The sequence below is a fragment of the Procambarus clarkii genome, chromosome 32 (assembly GCF_040958095.1).
Source record: "Procambarus clarkii isolate CNS0578487 chromosome 32, FALCON_Pclarkii_2.0, whole genome shotgun sequence".
Classification (NCBI taxonomy): domain Eukaryota; kingdom Metazoa; phylum Arthropoda; class Malacostraca; order Decapoda; family Cambaridae; genus Procambarus; species Procambarus clarkii.
In genome coordinates, this window is record NC_091181.1 from 19,691,470 (window position 1) to 19,718,696 (window position 27,227).

Genomic DNA, 27,227 nt, shown 5'->3' on the forward strand with positions numbered 1-27,227 from the left:
CAGTGGTGCAAGGACTGTACCTTGAGGTACAGAGCTTTTAACTTCGCTCGGACTCGATTTTACTTAATTGACTGTTACTCTTTGTGTTCTGTTCGACAGGAAATTGAGTATCCAGCGTCCTACTTTACCAGTTATACCCATTGACCTCATTTTGTGTGCAATCACTCCATGGTCACATTTGTCGAATGCCTTTGCAAAATCTGTGTATACGACATCTGCATTACGTTTTTTCTCTAATGCCTCAGTGATTTTGTCATAGTGGTCAAGTAGCTGTGAGAGGCATGATCTTCCTGCTCTAAATCCATGCTGGCCTGGATTGTGGAGGTCATTGGTTTCCATGAATCTAGTGACCTGACTCCTGATCCCTCTTTCAAATACTTTTATTATGTGGGACGTTAGTGCAACTGGTCTATAATTCTTTGCCAATGCTTTGCTACCACCCTTGTGTAGAGGGGCAATGTCTGCTGCTTTAAGCGCATCTGGTATCTCCCCTGTGTTCAAGCTCTTCCTCCACACTATACTGAGTGCCTGTGCTACTGGCACTTGCATTTATTTATAAATATTGAATTCCATGAGTCTGGACCCGGGGCTGAGTGCATGGGCATATTGTCAATTTCTCTTTCAAAATCTGCCACGCTCGTGTTGATATCAGTTATATTTACAGGTGTTTGAGTATCATTCATAAAGAAATTGTCCGAATCTTCCACTTTCATGCTGAGTATCAGAGTGCTAAACATGTCTTCATACTGCTTTTTTAGGATTTCACTAATTTCTTTGTCATCCTCAGTGTATGGACCTTCACTAATACGAATAGGTCCAATACTGGCAGTGGTTTTCGCTCTTGATTTAGCATATGTGAAGAAATATTTTGGGTTTTTCTTTATTTCTTGAATTGCTTTCTGTTCTAGTTGCCTTTCTTCAGTCTGATAGGAATGTTTCAGTCTCTGTTTGATTTCTTCAATCTCCCTGTTTAAGTTATTACTTCTCTGTATGGAGAGTCGTGTCTGCTTAAGCATTTCCGTTAATTTCTTCCTCCTTTTGTAATGTCGTCTGCGTTCTCTTTCTACATTGGACCTCTTTCTGGCTTTCCTCAGAGGAACATGTTTCAGACAGACTTCATATGCTTCAGAAGTCAGTTTTTCTATTCCCTGTGTAGGATTTTTATTTCTTAGAACATTTTCCCATTAAATGTTTGTAAGTTCCCTGTTTATTTTCTCCCAGTCTATCCTCTTATTATTAAAATTGAATTTATTGAATAGCCCTTCTCGCTTGTTTCTCTTGGGCCTACTACTAATATTAATGATAGTTTGCACTTCAATGAGCTTGTGGTCCGAGTACGTAATGTCTGAGACAGTAATGTCTCTGATTAGCTCCTCATTGTTCGTGAATATCAGGTCCAGCGTGTTTTCGTTCCTAGTTGGTTCTGTAATCTGCTGACTGAGCGAGAATTTGTCACAGAATCTCAGTAGTTCTCTGACCTGTAATTGGTTATTTCCAGGCTGACTTCCTGATATGATGTTATTGTTTACTATTCTCCATTTTAAACTGGGTAGATTGAAGTCTCCAAGGAAGATGATATCTGGTACTGGGTTTGCTAGGTTATCAAGGATATTCTCTATTTTGTGGATCTGTTCAGTGAATTCCTCAACTGTTGCATCTGGCAGTTTGTATATTAAAATAATAGGTAGATTCATATTTTCTACCTTGATTCCAAGTACCTCTACCACCTCATTGGACGAGTTCAGGAGCTCTGTGCATGCCAGCTCCTCTTTAATATACAGACCTACTCCTCCACTTGACCTAATTACTCTGTCACATCTATATAGATTAGAATTCGGAATCCAGATTTCACTATCCATGTGGTCTTTTGTGTGGGTTTCTGTAAATGCACCAAATATTGAGTTCGATTCTATTAGGAGGCCATTTATGAACTTAACTTTATTTCTTGATTTTGGTTTCAAGCCTTGTATGTTTGCAAATATGAATGATTTCCCACATTGCGTGTCACTTCTGGTGGGCTTTGGTAGTTCTCCCTCCACTCTACCCAGGTCCAGGGTGTGTTGTTTTGGAAGTGATTCGTCCAGTTTTGGTAGTAGGACGGGTGTTGTGTGGTGTATTACCTGTGTGCTTGTTGGTAATTTGTTTTCCAGTCTTGTGGGTATCTCCGTTCCCCTCTGTAATCCTGTAGTGGTTCCATCTGACTGTTCCTCTCTCTTATATTTTCTACTCTGTTTCTGCCTTCTTCTAAAAAATTTCCAGTAGTGTCATATTGATCTTCCTGTCTATATGATCGCTGATCGCTGTGTACCTCTCACGTGGAATTCCGGACACTGAAGATTGTAGCATTTTTTGTCCCCTAATTGAAAATTGACATAATTTAGGGTGAAAGTATCTACACCCTGTTCCAAAACGGCATGTACCCCTCTCCAACATGTTCCTGCATTTTCGAGGATGCAGAAAATTGCATTTTGCTCCTAATTTTCCATATTTGCATATTCCTTTAGCGTAGAATTTGCAAATATGTTCCGGTTTTGCGTTTTTCAAGGTATTTATACCCGTGTCTGTCTTGTCTACCTCTTTATTGGAGCCATCTCCATTTTTCGACCCAATTCCTTCATTTATGCACTCTGTCTCACTGTTGCCCTCATTTTTATTTTATTTTATTTTATTTTGTTTTATTTATATATATACAAGAAGGTACATTGGGTTTGTGAGAATACATTGGATAGTACAGTAATTACATTCTTGTAAAGCCACTAGTACGCGCAGCGTTTCGGGCAGGTCCTTAATCTAGCAGATAATTTTAAGTAGGTAAGTTCAATAAGAATTGATAAATGAAAGATACATTACAAGAGAAAAATGAGATGAGAGAGATAAGTAAGTATATTAAAGCACATTGTTATATTAAAGCTCTGATTGATTACATTGACAGCTTGATTAGTAATTTAAACAAGATTAATAGACACCATACAGCAGATTGACAGCACATATAAGACAGCAATGATCACAATGGTAAAGATGTTCAGATTGGGTACATAAAGATTGGGAGACTGGGTAGCAAAAGATACAGATAAACAAGATTTATAAACACCATACAATAGAATGGCAGCACATATAAGAAACAGCAATGATCTCAATGGTAAAGATGTTCAAATTGGGAACAAAAAGTTTGGGAGATAGGGTAGCAATAGATACAGTGCAATTTTAAGGCAAAAAGAGAAAAACTATGAAGATGAAATTAGGTACTTTTTAATATTGATTTTGAATGATGTAAAAGTTGGACAGCTTTTCAATTCAGTAGGGAGTGAATTCCATAAACTCGGTCCCTTTATTTGCATAGAGTGTTTACACAAATTAAGTTTAACTCTGGGGATATCGAAGAGATATTTATTTCTGGTGTGGTGATAATGGGTCCTATTACATCTGTCCAGGAAGAGTTTCAGACAAGGATTTGCATTTAAGAATAGGGTTTTGTAAATGTAGTTGACACAAGAGAATTTGTGGAGTGAGATTATGTTTAGCATGTTTAGGGAGTTAAACAAGGGGGCTGAGTGTTGTCTGAAAGCAGAATTTGATATTATTCTGATAGCAGATTTTTGCTGGGTGATGATGGACTTGAGGTGGTTTGCAGTGGTTGAACCCCATGCACAGATACCATAGTTGAGATAGGGATAGATTAGTGCATAATATAGAGAGATGAGAGCAGAGTTAGGAACATAATATCTGATTTTGGAGAGTATACCAACTGTTTTAGAGACTTTCTTAGTTATGTGTTGTATGTGGGTACTGAAGTTGAGTCTCTTGTCTAGGAATATGCCAAGAAACTTTCCATCATTTTTATTGCTAATGTTTACATTGTCATTCTGAAGCTGAATTGCATTTGTAGATTTGCTTCCAAATAGGATGTAGTAGGTCTTTTCTATGTTAAGTGTTAGTTTGTTGGTTGACATCCATATGTGGACTTTTTTTAGTTCATTATTAACAACATCATTTAGTGTATGTGGGTTGGGGTTGGAGTAAATGAGGGTAGTATCATCAGCAAACAAAATAGGTTTCAGAATGTTAGAGACATTAGGCAGATCATTAATGTATATAAGAAATAGTAGGGTCCCAAGATGCTGCCCTGAGGCACTCCAACGGTTATTGGTAGAATGGGAGAGATTATATTATTGATGGCTACACATTGGTGTCTATCACTAAGATAGGATTGGATATAGTCCAGTGCATGGCCTCGGATTCCATAATGATGGAGTTTACATAAGAGGTAATCGTGATTAACAGTATCAAAGGCCTTTCTCAGGTCAATGAAGAGTCCAATTGGAAACTCATTTTTGTCAAGGGCAGAGTAAATTATATCAAGGAGACTAATAATTGCATCGTTGGTACTCTTTTGAGAGCGGAAGCCAAACTGACAGGGGCTAAGAATGTCGAATTTTACGAGATAGGAGTAGAGCTGTTTGTAGATAATTTTTTCAAATATTTTTGATAGTATGGGTAGGTTCGATATTGGTCTGTAGTTGTTTATGTCTGACGGATTACCTCCTTTATGAACTGGCGTTACTCTTGCGTTTTTAAGGATATCAGGGAAGGTATGACACTCAAGGGATTTGTTGAACAGCAGAGCTATAGGTGGTGCAAGGGCATGGGAGGCGCTCTTGTATACAATGGATGGGATTTCACTGATGTTCCCAGCTTTGGTTTTTAGTGAGTGTATGATGGACACAACATCTAACGGGCTGACTGGTGAGAGGAGAAGAGAGTTTGGATAGCTGCCTGAGAGATATGTGTCTGAGTCTGTGGGACTTTACTTGCAAGGTTAGCACCAATTGATGAAAAGAAGCTATTAACTTCGTTCGCCATTTCTAAGGCAGATGACAGTGGAAGGCCATCCTTAGAGAGTGTTATCTGGTTGTGGGAGTGTTGTTTAGTTCCCAGGATGTTAGAGATGGTATTCCATGTGCTTTTCATGTTGCCTTTTGCTTCATTGAATCTAGTCTCATAATATGAAAGTTTTGCTTTTCTTATGATACTGGTAAGCACTGATGAGTACCTTTTAACTACTTCCATTGAAATTAGGCCACTCCTAAATTTCTTTTCGTATTCATGTTTTTTGTTGATTGATTTAATTATGCCACTTGTGAGCCACGGGTTATTTTTTCTTTTATCAGTTACTTGTTTGATAAGGAGGGGACAGTGAGTGTTGTAGAGGCTTAGAGTTTTGGAGAGAAAGAGGTTAGTTGATGAGTTTATATCCTGTGAATTATTAAATTCAGATTCCCAGTTAATATTGTGAAGTGCATTAGAGAGATTGCCTAAAGCTGATTCACTATGTAGCCTGAATGAAAGTTTTTTTGGTTTCTGGTGGTGATGTGTCAATGTTTGCTATGAGGAAGGTAGGATAGTGGTCAGTTGTTCTGTCATAAATTACCCCAGATGTAAGGGGAGCTGTTATATTAGTCCATAGGTGATCCAGGGTAGTGGCAGATGTTTGAGTGACTCGGGTGGGCTTGGTGATTGTGGGGATTAGCATACAGGAGTGCATGCTGTTACGGAAATAGTCAACTTGAGGGTTGTTTTGAAGACCCAGGTCAATATTGAAATCACCTCCCAGAATGATGTGATTTTTGTTGAGATTGTTATTTATGATAAGATTCCTTACATTGTCAGAGAATAAAGCTATGTTGGTATTAGGAAATCTATAGATGGCACCGATTATCAGGGAGGATTTAAGGGATTTACTGGAGAACTTGGCAAAGGTATATTCACAATAGTCGTCTCTATCACTAATGACACTATTGCAAATGAAGGTATCTTTGTTATACCTTTAATACCGCCACCTTTTTTGTTAGGCCTGCAGTTATGAATGGCTTTATAACCAGCTAAATTGTAGAGTTGGGAATAGTCATTACTTAGCCAAGTTTCTGTTAAAATGATGAAAGATAATTTAGTACCTAGTGCTGTAAGTAGTGCATTTATATCATCAAAATGTTTGCCAAGTGACCTAACATTTTGATTGTAAACTGATAAGCAGGTGCTATTTAGGAGTTTGTTTTTTGCAAGATTTGCTGTGTAATACCTGCAATAATGATGATCAATGTGCTGATGAGTGTGGATATGGGACAGAAGATTTCGATCAGGATCAATATCAGTAAGCATATAGATAAGATAATGTCACGATACAATAAGATAAGCAATTACAGGAACAGATGAAAACTAAATCTGCTGTAAAATAGAAAGTAATTATAGCAAAACACAACAATATAATAATATAACAATACAATAAAAGCTTACAAAGTATTGAGTCTGCTAAATTAGTGAATAATTATGGCAAAACACAACAATAAATGCAAGTAAACAAAAGAATTGAAACAATTAGAGGTAGAATAAAGGTCACTAGATAGCCATGGAGGATAGACAAGTTTGGTGGAGAGAACAAACAATCAGTAGAGACTGTCAAGATGAATATATAAAAAAATTTGACAAATGATAATTGTAAAGTAAAATAATCTTAAAGATAATAAATTTTATTTAGCTTAGTTTTAACCTATAATTAGTATGAACTTAATTAAAAGAACAAAAATGAGATCAATAATTGATTTCAATAAATGACATAGATCAATACAAATAAATTTAAAATATAAATGGAATAGGGTAAGATTAGATTTAAGAGTAAAATTTTACAATGAAACTGAGGTAGATGCTTGCATAAGTGATTTTATCGTTTATATTACCTGGCTCTGCAACATTGCTGTTATTTTGTACCACAATAGTCTCCTCCTCCACACTACTGCTGCGGTTCTCTAAACTATCTGTTCCTGAGTTTTGGTCGTTTTCCAATGTTGTCTTTTCCCAGTCCGCATATATCACTAACACTTGACGCCTACATTACGTTTTCCCAGTACTCCCGAACACTCGCCACACCTCTCCATTGTCTGATGTATTGTATTAAATAAAATAAATAAATGTTTATTTAGGTAAGGTACATACATACAAGAGATTTTACAAAGATTGATGGACTTATAGATAGAGCTAGTACATACAATGCCTAAAGCCACTAATTACGCAAAGCGTTTCGGGCATGAAAAACATTAATGACTAAATCTTAATACTAATTGAGTATAAATGGGAGTCTGGCCCTAGCTATGGTAGGGGACGGACGTGTTGCCTAGGCGCTCCGGCAGTTGGTGGTGTTTACCAGTTCGGCCGGTTGGGGGGGCGGGTGTGTCTCTGCTCGCCTGTGCTGACGTGGCGTTACGATGGGGGATATTGTCCTAATAGCAGCTTTGTGTTGAGTAATTAGAGGACGTAAATGATTTTGGGTAGTAGAGCCCCAAGCACAAATACCATAGTTGAGATATGGATAGATGTGGGAGTAATAGAGTGTCACTAGGGCAGGGCGGGGTACATAATATTTGATCTTAGAAAGAATGCCAACAGTTTTTGAAACGTTTTTTGATATATTTAGAATGTGTCCCTGGAAATTCAGCTTGTGGTCAATGAGAACGCCAAGGAATTTGCCATCTAATTTGTTATAAATTTGGGTATTGGTCATTCTGAGATTTATTTGATTAGAGGATTTATTGCCAAACAGAATATAGAAAGTTTGTCAATGTTAAGGGTGAGTTTGTTGGCAGTTAGCCAAAGATGGACATTATTTAGCTCAGTATTTACTGTGGCATTTAGAGCAAGCGGGTCAGGACTGGAGTAAATAAAGGTTGTGTCGTCAGCAAATAGAATTGGTTTGAGGTGTTGGGAGGCATTTGGAACGTCATTAATGTAGATGAGAAAGAGGAGAGGGCCAAGTATGCTGCCCTAAGGAACACCAATGTTGATGGGTAGGGTGGGAGAAATTGAATTATTCACAGAAACATACTGGAGCCTGTCAGTAAGGTACGATTTGAAGTATTGCAGGGAGTGTCCTCTGACTCCATAATGATGTAATTTAAGAAGAAGGTTTTGGTGGTTGACAGTGTCAAAAGCCTTACGCAGGTCCACAAATAACCCAACAGGGAACTCATTTTTATCAAGAGCTGCATGAATCAAGTTAATCATACTAATAAGTGCATCGTTAGTGCTTTTTTTGGATCTGAAGCCATATTGACAAGAGCTAAGTATATTGTGTTTGGCTAGATAAGAGTAAAGCTGCTTGTAGATTAGTTTTTCAAATATTTTTGACAAGTTAGGCAGGATTGATATGGGTTTGTAGTTGTTAGCATCTGTGGGATCACCACATTTGTGGACAGGGGTTACTCTCGCTTCTTTTTAGGATATCTGGAAAGGTTTGGAATTCAAGTGACTTGTTGAAGAGCAATGCAATAGCAGGGGCTAAAGATCTGGAGGCTTTTTTGTACATTAAAGTTGGTATCTTCTCAAGGGCCCCAGACTTGGTATTAAGGGAAAGGATTATCTCATTGACGTCAGTGGAATTAGTAAGCTTTAGGTACAGAGACTGTGGATAGTTACCTGTAAGATAGTTCCTAACATCAGTACTGGAAGATGGAATATCGTTTGCAAAGGATGACCCCAATGGCTCCAAGTTTTTTTAATGTTGCTCTTTATTTGGGTAAATTTATCTTCGTAGTATTTAGTTTTGGCTCGTCTAATTATCTTAGATAGCAATAATGAGTAATTCTTTGAGAATTCTTTGGAGACAATTCCTAACCTATACTTCTCCTCAAGGTCATGTTTTTTATTAATGGATTTAAGTATTCCCTTTGTAAGCCAAGGATTGTTAAGCCTTTTGGTTGTGACTTGTTTTGTAAGCATAGGATAGTGGGTGTTATAAAGGCTAAGAGTTTTTTTGAAGAAAAGATTGCACTGCTAGGTTGACGTCCCCTATGTTAACCTAACTCGGACTCCCAGTTGACATTATCAGCAGCAGTTATAAAATTGTCTATAGAAGTTTCATTGTGCAGCCTAAAGCTTAACTCCCTTGACTCTAGAGGTGGTTTGTTAATGTTAGTGAAGAGAAATGTGGGGTAATGGTCTGTTGTGCTATCGGTGATTATACCTGAAGTAAGCGGAGAGGTTATGTTGGTCCAGATGTGATCTAGAGTCGTGGCAGTACTATCTGTGATTCTAGTAGGTCTAGTGATCAAGGGTATGAGGAAGCAGGAATTCATACAGTTGAGGAGCTTCCTCAACTGTAGGTCAATATTAAAGTCCCCTGCGATAATCAGATGGTTTTTGTTCAGTCTGTTTTCTAGTATTAGATTTCTAAGGTTGGAGTTGAATTCGGACACATCAGTGTTAGGAATTCTATAGACTGCACCCACAGGCAGAACAGACTCGTCACCCTGGAAACTAAAACTGGCGAAGATATACTCCCCACAGTTCTAATTACTTTTAAGCATGTTAAGCAAAACAAAACTTTTAAGCAAAAGTTAGTTACTTATAAGCATGGTAGTAAAGAGCAGTACCACCACCTCTCTGAATTTGACGACAGTTGTGAATTGCCGAGTAGTTAGGCATGTTAAAGAGTTGAATAGTATCTTCTTTCAACCATGTTTCAGTAAGTATAATAAAAGAGAATTTGTTGTCAATAGTTTCAATCAAGGCACTAACATCATCGAAGTGTTTACCTAGGGATCTAGCATTCAAGTTGATTGCAGAGATATTGTGATTATGTGTTAATACTTTGTTTACATCATGTGCTGTAAAATATCTGCAATTTTGATCATTGAAGTGATGATTGTCATAGATAGTGGATAATCACAATTACCTCTTACGTAAACTCCATCATTATGGAATTCGAGGCCATACACTGGACTATATCCAATCCTATCTTAGTGATAGACACCAATGTGTAGCCATCAATAATATAACCTCTCCCATTCTACCAATAACCGTTGGAGTGCCACAGGGCAGCATTTTGGGACCTCTCTTATTTCTTATTTACATCAATGATCTGCCTAACGTCTCTAACATTCTGAAACCTATATTATTTGCTGATGATACTACCCTCATCTACTCTAACCCCAACCCACATACACTAAATAATGTTAATAATGAACTAAAAAAAGTCCACTTATGGATGTCATAAGTGTCTGGACCAATATGATATGGCATTAGATGCTATGGAAGACAAACATAACGCGGATGTAATTTACATAGATTTCGCAAAAGCTTTTGATAAATGTGACCATGGTGTTATTGCACATAAAATGCGTTCAAAAGGAATTACCGGAAAAATAGGCAGATGGATCTACAATTTCCTGACCAACAGAACCCAATGTGTAATAGTCAACAAAATAAAATCCAGCCCATCAACCGTAAAGAGCTCAGTCCCCCAGGGTACTGTGCTTGCTCCAGTACTTTTTCTCATCCTCATTTCGGACATAGACAAGAACACAACCTATAGCACTGTTGTAAGCCAAGGATTGGCTTAATAAATTATCCTTTGCAGATGACACTAGGATCTTCATGAGAGTAGGCAACATAGAGGACACGGCGAACCTCCAGTCAGATGTAGATCAGGTCTTTCTATGGGCTACAGAAAATAATATGGTGTTTAACGAAGATAAGTTCCAGCTCATGCGCTATGGAAAAAATGAAAATATAAAAACGGAAACCACGTACAAAACTCAGGCAAATCATAACATAGAACGAAAAGGCAATGTAAAGGATCTAGGTGTACTCATGTCGGAAGACCTTACCTTTAAAGAACACAATAAAGTAGCCGTCACAACTGCAAGAAAAATGACAGGTTGGATAACAAGAACTTTTCACACTAGAGATGCTATACCGATGATGATACTTTTCAAAACGCTTGTGCTCTCTAGAGTGGAGTACTGCTGCACTATGACAGCACCTTTCAAAGCTGGAGAAATTACTGAACTGGAGAGCGTGCAGAGATCCTTTACTGCTAGAATCCACTCAGTAAAACATCTAAACTATTGGGACCGACTAAAGAGCCTAAAACTGTACTCCCTTGAGCGCAGGCGGGAGAGGTACATAATAATTTACACGTGGAAAATATTAGAGGGGCTGGTCCCAAACCTGCACACAAAAATAACATCACATGAGACCAGAAGACATGGCAGGATGTGCAGAATACCCCCGTTGAAAAACAGAGGTGCAACTAGTACTCTGAGAGAGAACTCTATCAACATCAGAGGTCCAAGACTGTTCAACACGCTTCCACTACACATAAGGGGCATAACTGCCCGACCCCTCACAGTGTTCAAGAGAGAACTGGATAAGCACCTCCAAAGGATACCTGATCAACCAGGCTGTGACTCGTACGTCAGGCTGCGAGCAGCCGCGTCCAACAGCCTGGTTGATCAGTCCGGCAACCAGGAGGCCTGGTCGACGACCGGGCCACGGGGACGCTAAGCCCCGGAAGCACCTCAAGGTAACCTCAAGGTAGGTCAACCAACAAATTAACACTTAACATAGAAAAGACCTACAACACCTTATTTGGAAGCAAATCTACAAATTCAATTCAGCTTCAGATAGACAATGTAAACATTAGCAATAAAAATGATGGAAAGTTTCTTGGCCTATTCCTAGACAAGAGACTCAACTTCAGTACCCACATACAACACATAACTAAGAAAGTCTCTAAAACAGTTGGTATACTCTCCAAAATCAGATATTATGTACCTAACTTGCTCTCATCTTTCTATATTATGCACTAATCTATCCCTATCTTAATTATGGTATCTGTGCATGGGGTTCAACCACTGCAAACCACCTCAAGTCCATCATTACCCAGCAAAAATCTGCTATCAGAATAATAACAAATTCTGCTTTCAGACAACACTCAGCCCCCTTGTTTAACTCCCTAAACATGCTAAACATAATCTCACTCAATAAATTCTCTTGTGTCAACTACATTTACAAAACCCTGTTCTTAAATGCAAATCCTGCTCTGAAACTCTCTCTGGACAGATGTAATAGGACCCATTATCACCACACCAGAAATAAATATCTCTTTGATATCCCCAGAGTCAAACTTAATTTGTGTAAACACTCTATGCAAATAAAGGGACCCAGTTTATGGAACTCACTCCCTATTGAATTGAAAAGCTGTCCAACTTTTGCATCATTCAAAAACAACAATAAAAAGTACCTAATTTCATCTTCATAGTTTTTTACCTTTTGCTTTAAAACTGCACTGTATCTATTGCTACCCAATCTCCCAATCTTTATGTACCCAATCTGAACATCTTTATCATTGCGATCATTGCTGTCTTCTTATATGTGCTGTCAATCTGCTGTATGGTGTCTATTAATCTTGTTTAAATTACCAATCAAGCTGTCAATGTAATCAATCAGAGCTTTAATATACCAATGTGCTTTAATATACTTACTAATCTCTCTCATCTCATTTTTTTTTCTTGCAATGTATTTGTTATCATTTTATTAATTCTGACAGAATTTACCTACTTAAAATTATCTAAAATAAAAAAAAATAAAATGTTTATTTAGGTAAGGTACATACATACAATAAATTTTTACAAAGATTGGTTGACTTATAGGTAGAGCTAGTACATACAATGCCTAAAGCTACTATTACGCAAAGCGTTTCGGGCATGATAAACTTAAATGACAAGCTTAATACTAATTGAGCATAATGAGTAGAATGAAAACAAGAAATGAAAACATAGATGAAAAAGCAGCACAAATACAATTATGTCGACAAACAGCGCTCTTTAAAAAAAAAAACAGACATTGGTTGACAATAGAAGGGTATGGTAGGTTACAGGGAATTTATTAGGTATAGCTTCGTTTTTAACTTAAACTGGTTGAGAGAGGTACTGTCTTTAACATGGTTGGGAAGGTCATTCCACATTCTGGGCCCCTTGATTTGTAGTGCATTTCTAGTTTGATTAAGTCGTACTCTAGGAATATCAAAACTGTATTTATTTCTGGTGTGGTGCTCATGGGTTCTGTTACAACCTTCTATGAAGCTTTTGAGATCAGGATTGGCATTATAGTTTAGCGTTTTTTATATGTATAATACACATGAGAGAATGTGCAGTGACTTAATGTCTAACATATTCAGAGATTTGAGTAGGGGTACCGAGTGATGTCTGGGGCCAGAGTTGGATATTGTCCTAATAGCAGCTTTGTGTTGAGTAATTAGAGGACGTAAGTGATTTTGGGTAGTAGAGCCCCAAGCACAAATACCATAGTTGAGATATGGATAGATAAGGGAGTAATAGAGAGACTTACTAGTGACTAGTGACTTAGTACGTACTAGTGACTTTACAAGAGTGCAATTACTGTACTATGCTATGTATTCTCACAAACCCAATGTACCTTCTTGTATATAAATAAATAAATAAATAAGAGGTTAAGTTCTGGGTCTATACTTGTCTACATAAAAAGGCTGGTTGCAGGAAAACAAGGCAAGAATGGCAAATTACAAAATAGAATTTTGATATAAAAGGGGGAAAAATATATAAACAAGACTATACATAACAAACACAAAATGAACAAAAAAAGAACAAAAAAGACTGGCTTGTATTGTATTTGCGCTTCACTGTATGGATCACTTGTTGATGTCAGTCCTTTTAACTCTTTATAAAATTATACGTATATATTTATATATTTAATATTTATAATATTATATGTATACCATATATTTGTAATATTATGTATGTTATTTTCAAACTTTATGGCAGGTACTTTTATTTATTTATTTATTTATTTATTTATATACAAGAAGGTACATTGGGTTTGTGAGAATACATTGGATAGTACAGTATTTACATTCTTGTAAAGCCACTAGTACGCGCAGCGTTTCGGGCAGGTCCTTAATCTAACAGATAATTTTAAGTAGGTAATTTCAATCAGAATTGATAAATGATAAAGATACATTACAAGAGAAAAATGAGATGAGAGAGATAAGTAAGTATATTAAAGCACATTGTTATATTAAAGCTCTGATTGATTACATTGACAGCTTGATTAGTAATTTAAACAATACAATACAATACAATACAATACAATACAATTTTATTTAGGTAAGGTACATACATACAATAAATATTTACAAGGATTGTTTGACTTATAGGTATAGCTAGTACATACAATGCCTAAAACCACTATTACGCAAAGCGTTTCGGGCATGATAAACTTAAATGACAAGCTTAATACTAATTGAGCATAATGAGTAGAATGAAAACAAGAAATGAAAACATAGATGAAAAAGCAGCACAAATACAATTATGTCGACAAACAGCGCTCTTTAAAGAAAAAAACAGACATTGGTTGACAATAGAAGGGTAAGGTAGGTTACAGGGAATTTATTAGGTATAGCTTCGCTTTTAACTTAAACTGGTTGATAGCTTCGCTTTTAACTTAAACAAGGTTAATAGACACCATACAGCAGATTGACAGCACATATAAGACAGCAATGATCACAATGGTAAAGATGTTCAGATTGGGTACATAAAGATTGGGAGACTAGGTAGCAAAAGATACAGATAACAAGATTTATAAACACCATACAACAGATTGGCAGCACATATAAGAAAACAGCATTGATCACAATGGTAAAGATGTTCAAATTGGGAACATAAAGGTTGGGAGATAGGGTAGCAATTGATACAGTGCAATTTTAAGGCAAAAAGTGAAAAACTATGAAGATGAAATTAGGTACTTTTTAGTATTGATTTTGAATGATGTAAAAGTTGGACAGCTTTTCAATTCAGTAGGGAGTGAGTTCCATAAACTGGGTCCCTTTATTTGCATAGAGTGTTTACACAGATTAAGTTTAACTCTGGGGATATCAAAGAGATATTTATTTCTGGTGTAGTGATAATGGGTCCTATTACATCTGTCCAAGAAGAGTTTCAGACAAGGATTTGCATTTAAGAACAGGGTTTTGTAAATGTAGTTGAAATGTAGTTGTAGTTAAATGCTACTTAGCATATGGTAGCGGAGATGGTCCCCGGTGCGGTACAGGTGACCTCTTGTTGTCCCAGGTTGATGTCACCAGTTTCCAGTTACTCGATTTATAACACTGATTTATTCTTTGCTTGTATTCTTACAAGGAATTTTCCGGCTTGCAATGGTACTCACTCACTTTATTACTAATTCCTAGATCCACATTTCCATATTACACTATTTTCTGACCAGGGGGAAAAAGACACAGGCCGTTTGGGGCTTAAATTTATTAGTAAATTAAATTCTGCAGAACATGTAAATAATATGAGTAGGAATTAACAAATGTAACATGTCCATGTCTGAGGACTAATATTTAACTTAAAATGTACCCCCGTAGTAGTAAGCATAGCCTAGTGACATGGCAAACACGTTCTGCAGAAACCTAATGGCAGATGAAATGTAATTAGAACTAGGTATAACAGTCAGGACACAAAGGGGAAATAAAGTGTATAGACACAACACTTAATGGAGCCCGACCAAGACATAATGGGATATCCTAGAATTAACAGTCTAGAATTACAGTCTCCGTGGTGTAGTGGTAAGACACTCGCCTGGCGTTCCGCGAGCCCTATGTCATGGGTTCGTATCCTGGCCGAGGAGGATTTACTGGGCGCAATTCCTTAACTGTAGCCTCTGTTTAACGCAACAGTAAAATGCGTACTTGGATGAAAAAACGATTCTTCGCAGCGGGGATTGTATTCCAGGGACCTGCCCGAAACGCTACGCGTACTAGTGGCTGTACAAGAATGTAACAACTCTTGTATATATCTCAAAAAAAAACAAAAACAAAAAAAACAAAAAAAAGCGGGCAGAAAATACCTAGTGACTGGGGAAAACTGATATGACAAATGGGAGAAGTTTTTCCCAGGGCGTGAGGCCGGCCGCCAAGGAATAAGGAGAAGGGTTTCCTGACTAACAGTAGGGCTTACTCGCACCTAGACTGGGCAAAGGATTAGCTGCAGACAGCGGGGACACTTGGGGACCGGCGCTGCACCCCCACCGCAGGCCAGCTGGCCGGACCCCCCCCCCCGAAGGGCGAGGCCCGCTGGCCGCAAGAAGGCCTCAGAGTGGCAGAGCAACAACGTCCCGGACGTAGTCAGCTGGGGGTTCCAGCTGGTTGCTGGACCCGCCATTAACTCCGTTGGCGAGCCCGTCAAGAGAGCTGAGTGGCCCTGCCAATTCTAAAGGTAAGAGGGCGTGGTCGGCTGGAGGCGAGCCTAGCTCTGCGAGGGCGGCGCGAAGCACCCTGTAGAAGTCTTGCCTGTTCACTGGGCACGGACCGGGTAGAACTTGCCAGGGGAGGGCGCTCGCTGGGCTAGGGTATGCGTGCATCCCACGCTGTGCTTGTAGGATCCGAAGAGTGTTAATTCCTGACCATGTAAACGATACCTGGTCCAGTCGGAGCGTGCGTCGACTTTTTGTCGCGTAGATCACCTCCCCCGGGCTGAAAGATATAAGGCAGTAAGGGTGGGCAGAAGTGGCATGCAGTGGTATCATGACAGGCAAGAGCACAGACGAGAGGTAAACCCTAGCTGAATCAATACGGAGGAGACGAAAAACGGGAGGAGGGGGGGGACCCAGCAGCAGGAATTAAAAGATTCCTTAATTAAACAATCCTGGGTGAATAAGAGTTTTGAATAACTATACTGTAGCAATGAAGGGGGGCTAACAATTCTAAGAATCTTCCAGCAAACGGAAGGGCGAAGTACCTTTGCTAGGAGCAAAGGTGGAAGAATGCCAGTAGGAGAACAGCAAGGAAGCACAAAGCAACTATATAAACAGGGATAATACGAAACATTATAAATCCTGATAATATAAACAATACATATACCAAGAACGGGTACAACAAAGCAATATATACATAAACAATAAAAGGAATAAGAACCAATTTTTAAAGCCAAATCTGTAACATGCTTGTGTCCTAAGCGGGTCCAATACAAAATTTTTTTTTTTTAAGAATGTGAGCGGGGAACATTACCCTTGGTCTCCATCCCATCTCTGCCTCCAGACGGGTGATAGAGCTGAATAGAAGCCAAGGAGTCTGTCTTAAGTGGCCGCTGAGTGTAGTCTTGTGTTGTTAATGAGCGTCTGAAAGCCGCACCTAGTACGCCGTGAACTTCGGCTACATCTTGTAGAACAGGAGCAAAGTGAGATCGATGGCAGGGAACTAGCATCCAGTAACTGTAATAAGGATAATATTAAGAATACAATGTCGTAAATAACCATACAATGTAATATCATAAATAACCGATATGACGTCAAGTGCCGCAGAATAGAAGAAATTAAGAAAGCAACGCCAAACCATAATAACAATTTATTCTCTTAATAAAATAATACTGGAATGACAGTAACGGTACGGAATAATATTAATACTACCATATAGCCCAGCAAATAAGGGAAGATAATAGTAATTAACGTAGGCCCTGGGCGGCTGCATCCCGGCGCCGCTGCGTTGCCTAGTAATACTAGAGTATGGGTGAAAGCTCCCGTTAGTCCCTCCAAGACTAGTTGCTGGGACTGGGAACCCAATGCAGGGCAGGTACTCCAGGAGGCAGGCACGGGGCACGTTGTAACGGTGATAAGAGGAATATCCAGCTCGCGTTCTCTTCCTCGCCGCAGTAGGGTGAGGGGGGGGTGGTTCCGGCTTGTCGTGGCTGCGAAAAAAAGGGAACATAAGAAGCCGACGTTGTGCGCCAAGCGGGGCAGAGCACAGGGGAAAGAAGAGCAGTTGGAGGTAAGGGCCTGTTGGGATTGAGTATTACAGATGTTGGAGGTAGCATGTTTGGAGCAGATGCTCTTTTGTTTATGATCTTGTTAATAATATTTCATGTACCTGATAATGTTTTTGTTGTCGTTACTGTCGGAGAATAAAACCATGTGGACGAAGACTTTGTCTGACCAAAACCATAACAGTGGCGACGAGAATTAAACATCGCTGGCAGAGAGCCTGGGTACGAGACGTGGTGTGAGGATCAAGACAGTGCAGGGTACGTAGTGTGGACGAGTGAACGCTTCGCATATAACAGTGGAGTGTGCTACACCGTGGCCATGGCTACGCCGCTCGTGTCAATCGAGCCGTTAAACACTGCCAAGATCTCGTTGGACCTGTGGCTCAGCTTGCTGGAAGCAAACTTTCAGTACCGGGAGATTAAGGAGGACGCCACCAAGAAAGCGGTACTCTTAGTTTCACTGGGTTCTGAAGCATATAGTGTTCTCGGAAATTTGTGTGCACCTGAGCTACCGCACACGAAGACCTATGTAGACTTGATTGCTTTGCTTAAACGTCAGTATGTGGTGAAACCATCATATCACAGGAGTTTGATGGATTTCCAGAAGAGGACGAAAAAGCAGCAGGAATCCGTACAGGATTTATTTGCTGAATTGAAGGCTTTGGCTAACCACTGCTACTTCGGAGCACAGTTAGACAGCAGGGTTAGGGGCCAGTTGTTCATGGCAGTGTAAAAGGAGAATTATTTCCCTAACCTGGTGGCAGAAAATTTGGATCTACAATCAATGACTTCATGGACAGTGCTCGAGAAGATATTGAACTTGGAAAGGGCTTTTGGAAGTAAGATTTCTTCTCGGGAAATTATGGTCGTACAGAGCCAGACCAGATGTACACACTGTGGATACAAGCACATAAGTAGCAAGTGCAAGTTTCGTGCATATATATGCAACTTTTGTAACAAGGAGGGACACTTGCAGAGAGTGTGTAGGGAATATCTGAACAGGAACAACAAGGCCTGGGAGAGGAGACGACTAGGGAATGCAGGAAGAAGAGGTAGTGGTACTGTGGTCAAGGCAGTAGAGGAAGGTAACCAGTCTGAAGAAGCTGCAGGTGAGGAAAACCGACTATATTCGGTGAAAGAAAAGGTATGTTCAGTGAAGTCACAAGTGGTGAATTTTGTAATTAATGGGAAGTTAGTTCCCTTGGAACTGGACACTGGTGCTGCAGTGTCAACATTGTCTAGAGATTGGGCAGATACCTTGCAACTGAATGTAAAACCAGGTAAAAATCTTTAAGTGCTTATGATAATGTACCAATTAAGGTCTATGGCAAGGTGTCGGCAAAAGTAGGTTATAATGGAAAAGAAATTGTCCAGGATTTTATGTAGTGGATTCACATAATCCTAGCCTATGTGGTAAAGATCTCATGGAAAAAGTGGGAATTTTCTTGGCGGGCCTAGATGAATTGTCGATAGTTAAAACAATTAAAAGTGCCGAACAAATGTTAGACAAATATTCAGTGGAGGCAGATAAGCCAATTAATAGCATGGTGGCAAAAATTCATCTGAAAAGTGGGGCTTCACCTAAATTTTTCAAGGCAAGAACAGTGCCGTTTCATTACAAGCAATTGGTAGAATCAGCCCTGCAAAAGCATGTGGCAGAAGGCATCTTAGAGCCAATTACACATAGTGAGTGGGCAGCCCCAATTGTACCAGTGTTGAAGGCAGATCGGAAATCCTTGAGAATCTGTGCAGACTTCAAGGAACTGAACAACCGCATACACTGTGAGAAGTACCCTTTACCTAAGATAGATGAGTTGTTGTCAGTGGTCTGCAAGGGAGCAATTTTTTCTAAGATTGACCTGAAAGATGCTTACTTGCAAATTCCTGTAGAGGAGGAGAGCCAGAAATTGTTAGTGATTAATACCCACAAGGGGTTATTTAAGTATAAAAGACTTCCTTTTGGACTCTCCTCGTCTCCAGCAATTTTTCAGATTCATGTCCCAGTTGTTAGTTAACATTAAAGGTTTGGCTAGTTTTTTAGATGACATTATTGTATGTGGGGAGAATGAGGAAGTGCATGATGCTAGATTTGAACAAGTTTTGAATCTTTTGCAAAAGCACAATGTGAAGATTAATAAGGGAAAAACAATGTTGAAGACCAAGGCCATTGAATATCTGGGGTACCATATTTCAGGTAAGGGCTTTACTCCTTCTCACAAAAATGTAGCTGCTATAATAGATGCCCCAGCCCCAACATCAGTTGGGGAAGTACAGTCTTCTGTTGGGATGGTTACATATTTTTGTAAGTTCGTGAAGAACTTTTCAACAAAATTAGCACCCTTGTATGAATTGTTGAAAAACGGGGCTAGATTTAAGTGGGCAGCAAGAGAGGAAAATGCATTCAGGAATATTAAGCAGGAATTAATCAATTCTCCAGTGCTCACTAATTTTACAGGTAGACTCCCGTTAAAACTGGAGGTAGATGCATCCCCAGTAGGAGTGGGTTGTGTATTATTACAGGAAGTAGATGGTCAGGATAAAGTAGTATAATTTGCTAACAAGAAATTATCTCCTGCGGAACAGAATTATTCTCAGTTAGATAAAGAAGCCTTAGCTTTGGTATATGCTGTAAAAAAAAAACTGAGGTATTTTCTGCTGGGGAGGAAATTTCTTGCTAGAACAGATCATAAACCCCTGCTAGGATTGTTTGGCAGAGGTAAGCAGATTCCAGTTAATGCCAATGCTAGAATTCAAAGATGGGCATTACTACTCTCTCAGTTTGAGTATGATTTAGAGTTTAAGCCAGGCAAGGATAATGTAGTAGCTGATGCATTAAGTAGATTGCCTGTGACAGAAGAATTAAATTCCAGTATTCCAGTGGAGTATGTTAACCTGGTGGAATCTATGTCTTTTGAGGATATTTCATTCCAGACTATTAGGAAGGCAACTGGAAGAGATCCTAAATTAAGTCTGTTGTTGAAAAATGTCAAATATGGTTGGAATGATAATTTGTTATTGTCAGAGTATGGTGCAGTGAAGGCTGACCTTAGTATTCACCAGGATGTACTCTTGTATAGGAATAGAGTGGTGGTGCCTGGGGAACTGAGATGTAAGATTTTGGAACAGCTGCATGTAGGCCATAATGGCATAAATGCTATGAAAGCAGAAGCTAGAAGTTGGGTTTGGTGGCCAAAAATAGACCAGGATATTGCTGAGGTAACAAAAAATTGTCATATTTGCTTTAAGAATTATCAGAAACCCCAAGCCCCAGTACTTTCTTGGCCATGCACTGGAAAACCCTGGTCTAGACTTCATGTAGATTATGCGGGACCTATGGATAATAAATATTACCTAGTGGTGGTGGATTCATACACCAAATTTCTGGATGTGCATGTGTGTAATTCCACCACATCATCTGTAACTTGTGAATTACTAAGGAAAACATCTTGTAATTTTGGATTGCCAGACACAATTGTCTCAGACAATGCTCCTTATTTTGTTTCTGTGGAAATGGAGGATTTTTTTCGGAAAAATGGTATTAAACATGTAACACCTGCCCCCCTATAATCCTTCTTCAAATGATCTAGCAGAGAGAGCAGTGAGATCCTTGAAAGAAGGGTTAAAGCGGTTTATGGAAGGTACTATTAATACATGGCTTTGTAGATTTTTATATAATCAAAGGAAAACTGTTCATTCTACTACTGGTAAATCTCCTTCTGAATTACTGTTTAATAGACACTTTAAAGTGCACATGGAAGCAGTAGAGACAGATCCCAATAAAGAGAAATCGGTAACTAGCTTGGCCAGTCAGTTGGCTCAGGGAGAGGAATTGTTGTTTAATGAGGGGGATGCAGTATATGCAAGGAATTTTGGAAGTGGAAAGCCCTGGGTGGAAGGGAAAATTAGGGAGGTCCTGGGCCGCAGGAACTTCACTGTGCAAGTGCAGAGTTTTGGGAACATTAATTGGAAAAGGCATGCCAAGGTTCACAGGGAATTTTGAAGACCCTTCAGGTGGGGGTGGGGCAACTAGTGATATCCATCCTAATAATGAAGGGATAGCAGCACCTGCAGGAGACCGGGAGGCAGAGCAAGGGGCAGTAGAGGGTAATGGGGATACAGTTAACCCTATGGACTCTACAAGGAGTAATTCAGAAGAATGTTTCCCAGAAGTAACAGGTCAGGACTCCCAGTTGAGAAAATCAGGAAGAGTCATACGACCGCCTGATAGACTTAACCTGTAGGGATATAGTTTATTTAAAAGGGGAGGAATGTTGGGATTGAGTACTACAGATGTTGGAGGTAGCATGTTTGGAGCAGATGCTCTTTTGTTTATGATCTTGTTAATAATATTTCATGTACCTGATAATGTTTTTGTTGTCGTTACTGGAAGAGAATAAAACCATGTGGACGAAGATTGTTTGTCTGACCAAAACCATAACAGGGCCCCTAACCTAATGATAGATGAGGTTAAATTAAATAGAATACTATTACGTAGTAAGAAACAACAATTGCGAAGGAACAAGAAGAGTAAATTAGCCCAGAAGGCCGAATAGCCAAAGAACATTAGCAACCGTATGGCCAACAACATGCTGGCTGACTGCTGACCAGCAGCATGATGGCCAACATCATGCTGACTGACTGGCTTATGCTTGCCGTATGGCAAGCATAAGCCAGTCAGCGTACACTCGCCACCTTAAAGATTGTAATGAGCTGGCTGAAATAACTGGATGCCGGGGAGGCTACTGCCGAAATGGGTGTAGCAAGCACAAATAAGTAACACTGCTCTGAGCTGTAAATAAGAGTTAGAATTAATATAAATATAGTACAGTAAATAACCAACGGTGCACAGGGAGATCCACGGCAGAAGTAGTATGTCCGACTGCGAGCAAATTTGCTCAAAATAAGACTGGAATAAGCTGACAATTAAGAATAGCCGAAGTTAAGACATACACCTGTGTAAAAGCCAATACTACGAATTGCAAAGTTAATACAGCACGAAGCTTAGGCTGGGAGGAAAGGTGGAACGCTTCAAGAGTTTGCGTGACACCTTGCGCGAGGCCATGCTAAACTTCTCTGTAGCATTCCAAATTTATCTTATGTACTGCCGAAACGAGTGAAGAATGGGTGGTCATATATAATGCACAATATTTAGAATATATAATAAAGGAAACGAGAGTAATAGGACGAAATGACCAGAGGAAAGAATGGGGGGGGGGACCCAACCCGAATGCACTGCAACTAGTGCACCCTGGCTGAAATTAATTTAATGGTGCAAAGGCAAAGCAATAGATTAATACAAATCCTAATTGAAAGTCCCTTAATATAACAAATTAAACGTGAAACTTAAGCAAAGCGTAAATTGTGGGAAAAAATTTGCCGTGTTAAATATGAATCATAATTGCGAGTCCAATAATAAAATTTATAGGCATGAGGCGTAAGCAATGCTATAAATTGCGGAAGTAATACAACTCATAACTGAAAGGCTAGCAATCATAAGATATATTTTATAAATGTTCACAAATAATATAAATTATAAATCACCAAAACGGCGGACCGCACGACGCCAGGGCGTCAAAGCTTAAGTTAGAGATAACTGAGACGGCGAGTAGCAACTCGCTCAGTCTAACTGGCCTTACCTAACAAATGAACAAAGTCGAGGGAACAAGCATAAATTTCCACCGGGAAAGTAAAACCTGCAGCTGGTGTTGGGAGGGCATCAATTGAAGAATTAAATTGTGATAGGCTAAATGTAAACATTTAGGCCGTAAATCAAATCAAAATCAAAATGTTTATTTAGGTAAGGTACATACATAAAAGAGATTTTACAAAGAGTGATGGATTTATAGTTAGGGCTAGTACATACAATGCTTAAAGCCACTATTACGCAAAGCGTTTCAGGCATAAAAAACTTAAATGACTAAAGCTTAATACTAATTGAGCATAAAGAGTAAAATGAAAACATGGAATGAAAACATAGCTGAAAAAGCAGCACAAATACAATTCTGTCGACAAACAGCACTCTTTAAAAAAAACAGACATTGGATGACATTAGAGGGGTAAGGTAGGTTACAGGGAATTTATTAGGTATAGCTTTGTTTTTATCTTAAACTGGTTGAGAGAGGTACAGTCTTTAACATGGTTGGGAAGGTCATTCCACAATCTGGGTCCCTTGATTTGTAGAGCATGATAAACCACCATGTTTAGAGCATGTATAAAATGATAAACCACATAACGTAACCAGGAGAAACAACATAAACATGCCGCAAGGGCTACACGTAATAACAGTAATAATTTACGGAGGAAACTAAACATAAATGCAGGGCCAGCAACTTAAAGCAGGAGACAAGGGCCCATAACACCGCGACTAGCACATCCTAACTGACTTTACTTAATAACTTAAGGCAAAGCAAAATTTAAACAAACATACTGTAAACACAGTTAAAGTAAACATGCAACAAGACAAAGCATCCAGAGTGGAAAAAAAAGTGAGTAGGCTAGTGGTAAATGCGAAGCCAGAGGCATGAGGCCTGCGACACGGCAACTAGCACAACCTAGCTGGCTTAGTTAATAACTCAAATACAATGAGCACGGGTTTTATAAGTTAAAGAATCATGCACGTGGGTAGTACCTGGACCTTAAACCCACATTAACGTAGCGTGTATAACACTGACACCAATAGTCAAAATTGGGCAAAATAATGGATTAACTTAACAACCGTTGCAGAATGTTGAACTGCAAAATCCTGCCATCAGCGGCTGGAGCATCGGAGCTGGGCACCTACAGCTGAACATCGACAGCTGGAGCATCAACATCTGATGAAGGTAGGAAAATAGCGGCAACTGGCCTCCAGGGAAGACCTTAGTGATAAGTAGAGGGCCAGCTGCAAGACAATTTAGGCTAAAGACAAGAATATAACTGACATAGAGAATAACGGGAACAATTCATGAAGCTGGGAAAACGAGAATTACAAAAACTGAAAAGTGATAAATTGATGGGCGCAACGTCGGGTGGAACGCTTCAGCTAGAGCTTCATGACTGAAGCATCGGCTGCCGGGAAGCCTAACATGTAACTCAAATCAAATCAAATCAAATGTTTATTTAGGTAAGGTACATACATACAAGAGATTTTACAAATAGTGATGAATTTATAGATAGGGCTAGTACATACAATGCCTAAAGCCACTATTACGCAAAGCGTTTCGGGCATGAAAAACTTAAATGACTAAAGCTTAATACTAATTGAGCATAAAGAGTAAAATGAAAACATGGAATGAAAACATAGCTGAAAAAGCAGCACAAATACAATTCTGTCGACAAACAGCGCTCTTTAAAAAAAACAGACATTGATTGACAATAGAGGGGTAAGGTAGGTTACAGGGAATTTATTAATAAATAAATAAAAAAATGTTTATTTAGGTAAGGTACATACATGCAAGAGATTTTACAAAGTTTGTTGGGTTAATAGATAGAGCTAGTACATACGATGCCTAAAGCCACTATTACGCAAAGCGTTTCGGGCAGGGTATAGGTATAGCAGGGTATTAGGTATAGCTTCGTTCTTATCTTAAACTGGTTGAGAGAGGTACAGTCTTTAACATGGTTGGGAAGGTCATTCCACAATCTGGGTCCCTTGATTTGTAGAGCATTTCTAGTTTGATTAAGTTTACTCTAGGAATATCAAAACTGTATTTATTTCTGGTGTGGTGCTCATGGGTTCTGTTACAACCTTCTATGAAGCTTTTGAGGTCAGGATTGGCATTACAGTTTAGTGTTTTATATATGTATAACACACATGAGAGAATGTGCAGTGACTTAATGTCTAACATATTCAGAGATTTGAGTAGGGGTACCGAGTGATGTCTGGGGCCAGAGTTGGATATTGTCCTAATAGCAGCTTTGTGTTGAGTAATTTGAGGACGTAAATGATTTTGGGTAGTAGAACCCCAAGCACAAATACCATAGTTGAGATATTGATAGATGAGGGAGTAATAAAGAGTCACCAGGGCAGGGCGGGGTACATAATATCTGATCTTAGAAAGAATGCCAACAGTTTTTGAAACTTTTTTTTTTTTTTTATATTTAGAATGTGTCCCTGGAAATTCAGCTTGTGGTCAATGAGAATGCCAAGGAATTTGCCATCTAATTTGTTACAAATTTGGGTATTGTTTATTTTGAGATTTATTTGATTAGAGGATTTATTGCCAAACAGAATATAGAAAGTTTTGTCAATGTTAAGGGTGAGTTTGTTGGCAGTTAGCCAAAGATGGACTTTATTTAGCTCAGTATTTACTGTGGCATTTAGAGCAAGGGGGTCAGGACTGGAGTAAATGAAGGTTGTGTCGTCAGCAAATAGAATTGGTTTGAGGTGTTGGGAGGCATTTGGAAGGTCATTAATATAGATGAGAAAGAGGAGAGGGCCAAGTATGCTGCCCTGGGGAACACCAATGTTGATGGGTAGGGTGGGAGAAATTGAATTATTCACAGAAACATACTGGAGCCTGTCAGTAAAGTAGGATTTGAGGTATTGCAGGGAGTGTCCTCTGACTCCATAATGATGTAATTTAAGAAGGTTTTGGTGGTTGACAGTGTCAAAAGCCTTACGCAGGTCCGCAAATAACCCAACAGGGAACTCATTTTTATCAAGAGCTGTATGAATCGAGTTAAGCATACTAATAAGTGAATCGTTAGTGCTTTTTTTTTGGGTCTGAAGCCATATTGGCAAGGGCTAAGTATATTGTGTTTGGCTAGATAAGAGTAAAGCTGCTTATAGATTAGTTTTTCAAAAATTTTTGACAAGTTTGGCAGGATTGATATAGGTCTGTAGTTGTTAACATCTGTGAGATCACCACATTTGTGGACAGGCGTTACTCTCGCTTTTTTTAGAATATCTGGAAAGGTTTGGAGTTCAAGTGACTTGTTGAAGAGTAATGCAATAGCAGGGGCTAAAGATCTGGAGGCTTTTTTGTAAATTAAAGTTGGTAAACTTTAAAACTGGCCCCAGTTAAACTGCTAACTGGGGCGTTAGCAGCTGTAACATCGTCTGCTGAAACGAGCTACGGCTGTGAAGGCGCCCGCTGCAACAGCTTCGGCCGAGCCACCAGCTGACCCATCCTCTGCAGTACCAGTCTTACCTGGGACGCAGTCGGGTCAAGATACCTGCTCCGCACCTTCCCCCCCCCCCCCCCCCCATGCTGGGTACTGAGATGGAGGCTCAGTCACCAGAAGACATGGCTACTTCTCACGGCGTTATTAACATGGACTCTGAAAGCAGCCAGTCAGACGAGGAGGGCGAGTATCTAGAAGTTCTGACAAGGAATAAGAAGAAACGAAGAAGACAGGAGGCAAGGCGTAGTGTGGACAGTAATACACTTAACGGAAACGATAAGAGAATGAAGAACGATGCCGAGACTGATGCAGACAAACGGACGGAACGATGTGAGGAAGGTGAGGATCAGCGGAGATGGAGGCTTCTCTTCCCTGCCTCATGCACGTTGGCCTATCATCAGAAGCTGCTGTGGACCGTCAAACTCGGAAGAGAACACCGCAAGTTCGAGCCCCTGCTGAAGGAAGGTGTAAACAGACCTTACTTAACGGTAGGTT

General features: G+C 39.4%; 1 protein-coding gene and 1 non-coding gene across 6 annotated transcripts in view; both read right to left on the minus strand.

The window, feature by feature from the left end:
• Nucleotides 1–15,110: 15,110 nt before the first annotated feature.
• The window catches only part of LOC123759294 (uncharacterized), a 309,434-nt gene continuing 297,317 nt past the window's right edge, over nt 15,111–27,227 (minus strand). For 2 of the 5 annotated variants that reach the window (XR_011230152.1, XR_011230151.1), the window contains 2 exons: nt 17,275–17,552; nt 16,940–17,079 (listed from right to left, as the gene is read on the minus strand). Coding sequence is in view for 3 of the 5 variants with exons in the window: in XM_069334995.1 (XP_069191096.1) it covers nt 17,403–17,552 (150 nt within the window). In the remaining 2 variants the exon portion in view is untranslated. The other 3 variants (XM_069334998.1, XM_069334996.1, XM_069334995.1) reach the window with 2 other exon arrangements.
• On the minus strand, nt 22,640–22,744 carry LOC123759570 (U6 spliceosomal RNA). The gene has a single exon (XR_006773053.2). It is a non-coding gene; the product is annotated as a U6 spliceosomal RNA (small nuclear RNA).